The 12,648-nt window shown below is 38.7% G+C and overlaps 1 protein-coding gene across 2 annotated transcripts in view; it reads left to right on the top strand.

Moving 5' to 3' along the window:
- The window catches only part of XKR4 (XK related 4), a 443,574-nt gene that overhangs the window by 267,102 nt on the left and 163,824 nt on the right, over positions 1–12,648 (top strand). For both annotated transcript variants that reach the window (XM_077876925.1, XM_077876924.1), the window contains exon 2: positions 3,812–4,011. In XM_077876925.1, the coding sequence (XP_077733051.1) occupies positions 3,812–4,011 (200 nt within the window). The remainder of the gene's footprint in view (positions 1–3,811; positions 4,012–12,648) is intronic.

Here is a 12,648-nt window from a genome sequence, read left to right as displayed (position 1 = left end):
GCTCAGTGAAAACTCAACTAGAAGGGGTGTAACAGCATCTAAACACCATAATTAGAAGATAAATAGATAGTAGAAAGGAGGAAAAAATTTAAATCTGTAAGCTATTTGAGAATAAAAGCATTCAGGGAAGTTGACTGATATAGAAGATAAAGAAGATACAATATAAATAAATAGGGGTCCTCAAAGAAGAATACCAAAGTAATGAAACAAACAAACAAAAATGCTCAATAGTATTAATAAAGAAGACTTAAAACTACGTAATGAAGGGAAAATTGATACAGAACAACCAATATCAAGATATATTCTAATAAAACTATAGGTCTTCAGAAAGAACCAAATATTCCTTGGAGATCCAAACAAAAAGTTCAAGTAGTTTATAAAAGAAAGAATATAAGATTTTTATCAGACTTCCATGACAATACTTCATGCTAATAAGCAATAGAATAATGGATTTAATAGACTTAAATAAATAAATTGCAGATCTTGGATTTTGTATGGAATATACATAGATTTTATAGTCATCCAACCTGACACTCCAATGGAAAGTTTGCCCCAGCTATTCTATTTTTGTACTTTATTGCTGTATCCCTAGCTTCCTCCCTTCTTGGTATCAGAAAATCTTTGCATTAAGTAGGTGAAGTTCTTTCACAGACTCCAGAAATGGGCACCAATTTTCATGTAGAATTGTGAGACGTTAGGGTTTAAATAATAAATGTAAATCTATTCCCATGCAAGTCAAGATTGATAACTGCAATTATAAGATTGATAACTGCTGTTATAAATATGTAAGAACGCAGAGAATATTATCCCTACACATCTTTCTTAGGGGACCTACTAGAGAGTAAACTTCAGACAACCAAACAAACTGCAGAGTCATTGACATAATAGCTGGAGAAGTATTCTAGCCAATTTAAGAAAAAAAAAAAGTGATACAAATAGCCAAATCAACCTTGGAAGAAAAAAAACACACACACAATGCTAAAGACATCACAATTCCAGACCTCAAGTTATATTACAAAGCTGTAGTGATCAAAATAGTATGGTACTGGCACAAAAATAGACACATAGATCAATGGAATATGATCATAGAAAACCCAGAAATAAATCCACAACTATCTGGTCAACTAATTTTTGACAAAGCAAGAAAGACTATTCAATGGGAAAAAGACAGTCTCTTCAACAAATGGTTTTGGGAAAATTGGACAGCAACATGCAAAAGAATGAAACTGGGCCACCTTCTTACACCAAATATACACAAAAATACACAAAAATAAATTCAAAATGGATTAAAGACCTAAATGTGAGGCATGAAACAATAAAAATCTTAGAGCTGTAACCTCTCTGACATCAACTATATCAACTTCTTTCTAGATATGTCTCCTGAGGCAAGGGATACAAAAGCAAAAATAAAACTGTTAGAACTTCTTCAAGATAAAAAGCTTTTACCCAGTGAAGGAAGCAATCAACAAAACTAAAAGGCAGCCTATGGAATGGGAGAAGATATTTGTAAATAACATATCTGATTAAAGGTTAGGACCCAAAATACATAAAGAACTTATAAAAGCCAACCCCAAAACTAAATAATCTGATTGAAATATGAGCAGAAGACATGAAGAGACATTTTTCCAAAGAATACAAATAGATGGTCAACAGACACATGAAATGATGCTCAATATCACTCATCATTAGGGAAATGCAAATCAAAACTATAAACTCACACAGAATGGCTAAAATCAACAACACAAGAAACAACAGGTGTTGGCAAGGATGCAGAGAAAGGGGAACCTTCTTACACTGTTGATGGGAATGCAAACTGGTGCAGCCACTCTGGAAAACAGAACAGAGTTTCCTCAAAAAGTTAAAAATAGAACTACCCTACAAACCAGCAACTGCACTACTAGGTATTTACTCAAAGAATACAAAAATACTAATTCAAAGGCATACATGTACCCCAATGTTTATAGCAGCATAATTTACATTAGGCAAATTATGGAAATAGCCCAAGTGTCCACCAACCGATAAATTGAATGGATAAAAAAGACGTGAGATATATATATCTAGAGAAAGAGAGAGAGAGAGATCAGAATATTACTAATCAGCCATAAAAAAGAATGAAATCTTGCCATTTGCAACATTATGGAAGGAGGTAGAGATTATTACGCTAAGTGATATAAGTCAGTCAGAGAAAGACAAATACCACATGATTTCTCTCATGTGGAATTTAAGAAACAAAACAAATGAACAACGGGGGAAAAAAGAGAAAGAGAAGCAAATCAAGAAACAGACTCTTACCTATAGAGAACAAACTAATGGTTACCATCAGGAAGGTGAGTGAGGGAATGAGTGAAATGGGTGATGGGGATTAAGGAGTGCACTTGTGATGAACACTGGGTGTTGTATGGAAGTGTTGAAATACTGATTGTACAACTAAAACTGATATCATACTGTATGTTAACTAACGAATTTAAATTAAAAACCAAAAAAAATTTAAATGGTGATCAACTCAGAATATCAGCATTTTACAACCCCTAATGAATGAATGGATCTAGGAAATGATCATTAGTGGATGATGGCATCATAAAGGAGTACATTAGGGTCTCCTCAAAAAAGTAGTCAACATGACCTGATAAAAATGATCAAACTTGAATCTTATCAACACTACCCAGAGAAGAAAACACAAGGACAAATATGTTAAACATACCACATATGTACAGTCATCAAAATCAAGACAGTGAAAAGTAGGCAGGAAAGGAAAAAAAAAATGGAAGAGAAATCCGTGGTGTAAAAGAGACTTAAGATACATATCAAATAATCATATTTAGGTCTTGTTTGGATTGTATTTCAAACAAACTGTAAAGAAAATATGATAATCAGGAAAATATGAAAACTGAGTATTTGATATTAAATTGTCCTTATTTGTAATGTAATATGATACTGCATTTATGTGTGTCAGTTATTTTTAATAAAATATTTACAGATGAAATAACATGATGCCTAGAATTTATTTTAAGATTTTCTGGTGGCAGGGAGTAAGTGGTGGTATAAATAAAAAATAATGTATGTATTGTACATACATGTATCAATAATTACTTAATCTGGGTGAAGCGTATAATGGATTCGATATACTATTTTTTTCTCCTTTTGTATATGTGTGAAATTTTCAATAATAAAACACTTTTTAGAAGACACCAGGAAGGTTTACAGACACATGCTCTTGGACTTCAGACTTGCACAGTGCCCTAGGGGAAATCCATCGTACCAATGAGCACATACTGACCAGAAAGGCTGCGTGTATATTGTCACAGTAGCAAATTCCTTCTATACCTGAGTTTCCAACACATTTCGCCTCATTCTTTATTTTTTTAATATTTTTTTAAATTTTTTTTTATTTGTGATAGTCACAGAGAGAGAGAGAGAGAGAGGCAGAGACACAGGCAGAGGGAGAAGCAGGCTCCATGCACCGGGAGCCCGATATGGGATTCGATCCCGGGTCTCCAGGATCGCGCCCTGGGCCAAAGGCAGGCGCCAAACCACTGCGCCACCCAGGGATCCCCCGCCTCATTCTTTAGATTGCAAGTCAGTGGATTGCCTTTAATGAGGATGAAGATTGCAGTGACTTCTCAAAGTGAACATTTAAGAATAAGGGTACTTCTTAAGCAGTTAACTTTGGGCCTTAAATTAATAAGCCACTAAAGTAACCGTTTTTTGTGTGTGCTTGTATATAGTGGCTTGCAGAAAAGAAAAACAGCCTTGGTGTTTGAATTATAAATTATCACTCATTTCTTTCTTATTCTCCATGTTTTCTTTCTAGATATTTCCACACAATCTACTTAGGTATTCGAAGTCGACAGAGTGGGGAGAATGACAGATGGAGATTTTACTGGAAAATGGTGTATGAGTATGCAGATGTGAGTATGCTGCATTTGCTAGCCACCTTTCTGGAAAGTGCTCCACAGCTGGTCCTGCAGCTCTGCATTATCGTACAGACTCATAGATTACAGGCCCTCCAAGGTAAGGGCTTGCAATTTGGTTTCTGACTTTGGGGAAAGATTGGCTACTTTTGTCATATCCAAAGAACTGTTCTAATACTGTTTATTGACAGAGGCCATGGTTCTCCCTGTTATATATCTGCTATTTGACATGAGAATTTGTGAATTGTGTATTTTCTTCTTCACGGTTACTTCTGATGGGTTTTTTTTTGTTGTTTTTGTTTTTTGTTTTTTTTTTGTTTTTTTGTTTTTTTGTTTTTTTTTGCCTTCAAGCTGCCCTCTGAGTAGAAAAAAAATTCTATGATTTTACATTTGGTCAGAATGTAAATAGAGGCAACTGAGTCTTTCTGGCTTGTGTCATAGAGTAATTTCCAAAACTGTGGGAGAAAAAAGGCCTAGTTCTCTCTCTTTCTAATACTATTTATACATATATTTGAACATGAGGATAATCTCTATCATTTCCTTTTGACATTAAGAAACAGGGAGAGTTTAAAAGGAAATGGTAAAGATTACCATAATATTGCTTTCAAAGTCAGAAGGGAAAAATTTTTGTCAATATTTAGTAATACATTGTTTATATACTACTAAGCTTTATTAAAAATTACCAGATTAATATTTTTGTGTTTTACTCTCTTGTTTGTCTCATAAGTAGGACTGTCACTTGTAAGAAATCTACCCCTATGTTTCTTAAGGCTCTGCTACTCAAATCTTTTCTAGTAGCAAGAAAATCAGACAGACCAGTGGGTATACAAATGAATAAAAGGATGGACAGATAGCCATTTTCTAAATAAAGAGTTTCCTGGTAATATGTCAATCCTATAACTAAATAGATGTTGTGTAACTGTTAACATATTATAATGTGCTCATTTTATTTCCATCTCATCAGAGCCTTTGCTGTGACTTCTATGTACACACATGTTGCTGTCCTTTCTGGGCCATGGTCTAATTTGAGATTTGATCTAGTTGGTTTGGGGAATCTCTACAGTGTCCTTACAACTTTTCATAGCAAGGAGCATATTAGCTTTGACTGGGCATTTTAATTGGCGAGGGGTGGGGACCATATAAGAGGAAAAGAAAGACGGAGAGTGTACTGGTAGGCAGGGACTCATTTATTTGTGAATGTCTAGCCAACCCTGGCTCTGCACTAGAATAGCTTTGGTCCAAGAAGTTTGAGAAAAGAGTCAAAGAGATCCATGGGGTGTGATATCCCATGCTAGAAAGCAAATTGGGAAAAAAAAGACAAAGTATTGCATTAACACAGGAACAGATGAGAACAGCCTGGAGAAAGCAAGATGTATAAATTAGCTGTAGATGACTGTCTTTAGTGGTGAAAGACCCCAGGCTTGAAGAGGGAGGATCTGACTTGGCCACTCACTTCTTTGCTGTGAGACCTTGTGCAAGTCACTTAATGTCTCTGGGCCCCAAATTCTCAAATGTAGAAGTCACCAATGAAACTAGATGATCTCCAAACTCCTTGGAGCTCTATTCCCTCTTTGCATCAATGAATGCCCAGTAACCTTCCAGGGCCAGGGATATGCGTTAGGAAATGGTGGGTAAATGAGGCATAAATTTAGAGGCAACATCACACTAAATCTCTATCAAAGAATCTCTATCAAAGAATCTCCAGAACAACTTGGCAAAGTCCTGGGATAGTTACATAAGAGGAAAATCCATGCACAAATATGGAACATTGTAAGCTACCTTTCTGTGGCCCAAGAAATACTGGGTGTCCATACTAGATTTCTAAAAGAATTAAAAAATCATAGAGAAGATTTTATCCTAAAGATGATGGAGACAAAGCAAGAAAGGTGAGAGAGAGCATCAGAAAATGAGATCAGTTTGGCTGGAGAGTTTTATATGGTTTTGTAGGAAAAAAAAATAGAAAGCAACCCTTAGTTTTTCTGAGATTATTCTTTCTAAACATAGGAATCAAAATTTCTGCTTCACACAGTTGTGTCTCTTCACTGACACCTGGTGTCCCCAGTTTATCTGTTAAACTCACATTTGCATGAGGTTTACTTTGGGAGCCACACCTCATCCTCAGCCAAGGCAAGTCAGGCTGTCAAAATTAGAAAGCTGTAGGGGAAATGTGTTCTGTATCACTCCCAAAGTGGTCAAAAGACAGGCTGATTCAAAGATCACTAGGATCAATGCAAGTCATTGAGCGCAAGGTGAGGAATTAGCCTTCTGCCTAGGTCATAGTGTTGCCATTTTTTGATAAGGGAGGTGGGCAGAAAGTTATTTCAAAAGATCAAACAATGGAAAATACCTGACAGCAAACAACAACCACAAAACCTCCAGCAAATGAAGATGAGCCCAGGCAATACCATCTAAATCAGTTTGCATTTTGAAGAGAAACCTGTCTTCAGAGAGAGCTTCCAAATTCAACCCTCCACTGATAGATGATTCCACTTTAAATGAACCAGCTTATAAATTAAACGGTGTGAATAAATTACAGGAACAGAGCTTTTCCCCTCTGGAGAAGAAAAATAAATGTGATAGAAGCTATTCTGACATATATTTTCATATATATTTATGGTATAAGATTCTTGGGATTTATATATAAAAACACAACTTTCTGCAATGGATGCAAATAATCAATGGCATGAACCCTCTGAACTATTTACAAATAACTCTGCATTAAAATTTTTTAAATATTCTTATTTAGCAGATAGAGAGTGGTCCTAAGTCTGCAAGTCATTCTTGTAAATATCTGTCTAGAATTATTAGTTTTTAGGATAGAAACGATATGCTTTTTTATCCCAACTTCAACCACCTATTACTCTGAAGGACACTCTTTTAAAAACTAATAAGGAGGGAGGTCTGGGTGGCTCAGTCAGTTAAGTATCTGCCTTTGCCTCAGGTCTTGATCTCAGGGTCCTGGGATGGAGTCCCATGTTGGACTCCCCACTCAGTGGGGAGTCTGCTTCTCCCTCTGCCCCTCCCCTTGCTTGTGCTCACTCTCTACTTAATAAACAAACAAACAAACAAAATCTTTAGAAATAAAAAACCAATAAAATCAAAGAAAAGATGTGATATTTTAAAACTGATGCTTAAAAATTGTATTCTCCTTATGGAAGTTGGCATAGCCCTAAAACACTGTTAGCTGTGAAAATCCCTTCTCAGCAACCCTAACTTAGTGAATCATTAAGTCAGAGATACCTCATTGTACTGGAGGCTGACAGGTTTAGTGGTGAGCCATGCATGTAAAGTATAATGCTTTCTCAGTTTGCACCGTCCCAGGAAGGACAGTTTGGCTCCTGTCCTGAGACCAGGAAGCAGAATAAGTCAGAAACTTGAAAATGAACATCCAGTCTTTTCACTCCACAATGTTACCTTAGACACAACTACTGCTTTTCATTGGATCTGGAGTTTTCCTAGGAATATCTATCTCTGAAGTGAAGAAATACTCAAGAGGGTCCAGTTGTACGCACATAGCTAACTAAGAAGGCACATAGTGCATAAGACCACTTAGTATAGTGTCTTAGAGTTTTCAGTATACATCTTGCTATGATTTTCCAGTCTAATTCCATTTCCCTGCCAGAAGAGGAAAAGACACAGAGAGAGAGAGAAATGCAGGAAGGAAAGAAAGAGGAATGGAAGGAGAAAGACTACATGACAAACCAAGATGGGCAATGGTGTACCTACCTGTTCATCTCAATTTAAGGACACTGCTCTTGGTGTTAAAGACATAAGATGTGGTCCACGGCCTGTCTGTCCTATTTTTAAGCAACATTTCAAACTCATCCAGGGCCTTTGATTGTATCTAAATAATACAAGAAAAGGTAGAAGGTTGACTGTTTACCTTCTGTACAAAGAAATTTCCCTACTTGGCCTTTTGGTTGTAAAATGAGCAAACTGTGCTTAGAGGGTCTCTAAGTCACTTTTAGTTTTGTGAGCGTGATTCTGTGAGTACTCAGTTTGGTTGTGTAAACCCAGCCTCACGATGTTGGCAGAGAAGATACTGATTCACCTACAAAGAAGTATCCACAGGCCTTCTCTAGCAGTACAGCATTGCTCAGCACCATGCTCCATGTGATCAAAGGGTGTGCTCCATGGAGCAGCCCAGGGAATGCTGTGCAGGATCATGGCACCCATGTATTTATTCCTCCCAGAGTGTGTGCTATGTAAGTCACACTCCAGGTTGGTGCAGCTCAGTTGCCTGGCTCTAGCAGCCAGGTGTGCATGCCTACCAGTGAAGCCATCATGAAGGAACCATCTAGGTAAACCAGAAGAAATGCAAGTTGCATGCCAATCTGCTAACCCAAATATTTCCACCTTTTTTTTCAGCTGGCTTTAGTTCTTCATTTCCAGTGTCCACATTTACTTGTCATTACTAGAAAATCTCATTTAACACTCTACATGTACTTAGCTGTGATGTGCAGAGTGAGTGACAAACAAATGCCTTCCCACAGGCCATGTGTCCAGAACAGCTTTGTTGAGCAAGAAAAACACCAACACCTACTTCGATTCTGTTGTCTTCAGATCCAAAACCCCACGTGTTGCCCCTTTTGCCAACAGTTTATCCTGAATACTTCATGAAAAAAAGAGAGGAAAGGGGGCTGGGAGAAGTTTTTAATTATTCTTTTCCTGTCTTGCCTCCCATAAGACCATCAGGGAAGTAACAAGTTAAGGGGCCGTCCTCAAACATCTGGCACTGTGCCCAACAAACTCAAGTAACTAAGATATCCCCAAAGTGTGAAAAACACTTTATTTTCCATGTCCTGATGAGGATTTTCAAGACCTAAGTCATGGGATATCCAGTCAGCTCAACTTTACTGTCAAGCAGGTAGAGCCACACCCAACTGCCTTTACATAGTTCAAGTCAGAGAAGAAACCCAGCTACCTTCAGGCTCAAGGCCTTCTTCCTCTGCCAGATGCCTGGCTTCACCTCCGGGTTTCTTCAGGGAGGAGAAGCACAGGCAAGAGTGCCAGCCTGTGAGTGGGACTGTGGCCCACATCCCTTTAGATCTGTCTACTTTGCAGTTGCTATTTTCATTCGTTAATTAACACATTTATCGAATGTCTATTATGTGCATGACGGTGTGTGAAGCTCTGCAAAATCTGTCCTAAAAAAAGTTCATGTTTTTATTAAAAGTTTATAATGTGACATTATAAACAACGTGACAAAACATATTTAGAAACACTTAATTTATCTGGGTGTAATCTAGAATATTCCATTTTCTACTTGGGACATTTGAAATGAGAGGAGCCCTTCGAGCGCATCTAGCTCACCCTCTGCCACTGAGAGGCCACCGAGGCTCTGCTTGAGCCCACTATTCATCGTAGGACAGTTTGAATGAATCACAGACTCTTGGAAAGGGCCTAACTAGGCATCTAGCCCATCACTCTACCTGACACATGAATCTCTGATCAGTTCTGCCTCGGCTCACTACATTCAGTCTCAGGGGCTGCCATCACACTCGGAAGACTACTCATTATCATAACTCTGAAAAACAAAAAAGCTCTCCTACCCAACTTTGGGCAAGCAGTACCCTAGCCTCTCTGTACATTGAATGCTCCTGCCAAGCAGGTTACTTTTAGTCAATAGGCAGTTTTCTCCTCTAGTTGAGCGAATGCTTCACAAGAGTCATTTTGGATTTGAAGCTGTTCATTTTAACTACCTTGTTCTTGTGACCACTTAGTTTAATTAAATAGTATATAAACTGGTGAAATCTGAATGTGGAAAAAGTATTGTTTCTATGAAATCTATACTGACAGTTTCAGGATCAGTGGATTAGACCAGAGCAGGGCAGGCAGTGCTTTCCTAACCATGCAGCATCAAAGTGTCAGGCCCCCTCTCCTGTTACCCATTTTCTGGCTCTCAGAGGTAGTTTGCAGGTCATGAGGGCTGCAACCTGGCCACTCTGCCCTCCTTTGCACAAGGCTAGCCAAGAGCTGTATGCATGTGGCTCCAATGTCCCCAGACCACTCTATGGGTCTTAATGTTGTATCTCTGAACATTAGCTCCTTTTCTTTTTTGCTATTTGTGATGATATGTCAATTAGAGTACCATCCCTCATCAGGAATGCAGAACATGTTAAATATTCCAAAAGAAGAGATTTAAATCAGTAGATATGCTCCATGGGCGCTGGGAAGCTGAGAGGACAAGAAGCAGATGTCATACAAGTAAGAGTTCCTAATTAAAGGAAGAAGCTCCATGCCCTAGGGCCAGAGGAATGAAGGAAGAGGTGCTCAGATCTCTGGGGAGGGCACAGCCTGGTGGATGTGGGTGACAAAGGGGTGGGGCACAGCAGCTGCTGATGCTGCCCTGGGAAGTCAGCCAGGCAGAGATGGAGCAAGGCCCCAAGGACATGGTAAGGCTGTGTGGCTTTAGAACAAAAGAAGCTGGGGACAGGAGGCAGGAACTTTAGAGGCCAGTGAGAATAGGATGCTGATCTGAGCTGGAATCCAGAAGAAAGACTCCTCTCCTCTCCTCCTACCTTTCAACATCCTACCAGTACTACCTCTCAGCAGAACTTAATGGGAAACCAGCTGGTCAGAGGTTCAGGGAAATCTCTGCAGGCCCAGCTCCACCTCTTGGGCAAAAGGTAACCTACTTCCCGTTCCGTTTGTTACTTTTGCCTGCTTCCAGCTGAGAAATGATAACTGAGCTTGTTAAAGCCAGAAAGACCACTGTATGAACAAATGTACAGGCTTTAGATCATGGAGATTACGTCATGTGAAAGATAGCTAAGTGGCCAGATTTGGCAACTGATATGTCTTCCTTCAATGTATGACCCCAGAGTTCAAGTGGCCACGCAGCAGTGTCCAGCAATCCTAATGGGAAACGAACTAGGGGTGGTAGAAGGGGAGGAGGGCGGGGGGTGGGAGTGAATGGGTGACGGGCACTGGGTGTTATTCTGTATGTTAGTAAATTGAACACCAATAAAAAAAAAAAAAAAGAAATTCACTGTCCTGCTCCCAAACTCACTGTATTCTCATTCTTGAAACACTGCATCTGGCACTCTGAACTGCTGGCCCATTTATTTCAGTGAGAAAACAGAAGCTTCTGTTCTGTTCTGAAAACAGTTATTTTCCATCCTAATTCTACTACTCTACCAGCCTCTGCACCCATCTACCTGGGGTTGCTCAGTTTACAAGGAGAAACTGTGCTCGAGCCTATCTATCCACCCCTCCTCTGTGCTAGATTCCATCCCCGATCACCTACTCAAGCATCTTGTTCATGAAATTAGCCTCTCTCCCTCTCCAGCATTTTCCTTTTCTGTATTGTTGCTAGTACACATAAGCAAGAATCCTGTAATAACTCCCATCTTTATTAAAAAGAGAAATTGAAAAAAAAAATAAATAAAAAATAAAAAAAATAAAAAGAGAAATTGGCCCTTATCACCTACTACCATCATACCTTCTTGCTCTTCACAAACTCCTTGAAAGATTCCTCTGCTTTCCCTCTTCTTCCCCACTTCCTATTCTCTATATGTTTTTGTTTTATAATTTTTAAGACACTGTTTTTGAAATGTATACCACATATGCAGTAAACTACACAATCATCATCATAAGAAACCCCTACCAAGAGAACATGAGTAGCATCACAGAAGCTCTTCTCTTCACGCATGCACACCAGCATCTCCTCCACTCTCCCTAAGTATGATCACTGTTTTGACAAATTGGTTTTCCAGGTTTTTGAGCTTTCTATAAATAGAGTCATACATTGTTGTGTATATATGTGCATATGCACATATGTGTGTTTCTGGGTTTTTTCATTCAGCATTATACATGTAGCTATAACTCATTTTGGTCACTCTAAAATAATCCATTGTAAGAATAAACCTCAGTTGATTTATCCATTGTTGTTGATGGACACGTGGTTTGTTCTCAGTGCAGGGGCATTATGAATGACGTTTTATGGATGTTTTTACATGCCTCTACACATGTATACACATTTCTCTTGGGTTAATACCTAAGAGTGAAATTGCTGAGTCACGGAATACAGGCACACTGAACTTTAGTGGATGATTCCAAAGTATTTTCCAAAGCAGTCGTACTTTGGAAGCAGGCAAAAGTAAATACAAAGTATGTTTGTGTTGATGGCTCCAAATATTCTCCAAAATTTGATATTATTGGCTTTCTTAATTCTAGCCATGAGTAGGATCTCAATGTGTTTTTAATTTGCATTTTATGATAATGATCATGTTAAAAAGTGTCCTTGATTTCTCTTCTTCCTCACCTTCTTACTCAATCCATCAGCAAGGTCTATCTGCTCCATCTTCAAAATACATCTCAAAGCTGATCACCCTATACCACCTCCACCACACCTTTATCCAAGCTACAACCTAGCTAGACTTCTCCAATGAACTGCTCTCCATGCTTCATCCTTGCCTCCACACAGTCTATTTGCCATATAGCAGCCATAGTGATCTTTGTATCTATTACTTGATTCTTTATTGCAATTAAAACAAGTTTGTAATGAGTGTGGGACAAGGTGCCCTGGTTTGGTATCTCCACACCTCTCTATCCTTCCTCTACTCACCCAAGTCTGGTAGCACTGGCCCTCTGTTTCTTAGACACGCCATGTTGGCATTTGCTGGTCCTTTGCTTTGTCCTTCCCTCTTCACATGACTCATCCTCTTCACTCAGGACCACACTTGAGCATCACTTCTAAAACTCATATCACCTTCCCTGCAAGTAGATCCTCCTT

Source organism: Canis aureus, chromosome 28 (genome assembly GCF_053574225.1).
Source record: "Canis aureus isolate CA01 chromosome 28, VMU_Caureus_v.1.0, whole genome shotgun sequence".
Classification (NCBI taxonomy): domain Eukaryota; kingdom Metazoa; phylum Chordata; class Mammalia; order Carnivora; family Canidae; genus Canis; species Canis aureus.
This window is presented reverse-complemented; position numbering and strand designations above follow the sequence as displayed.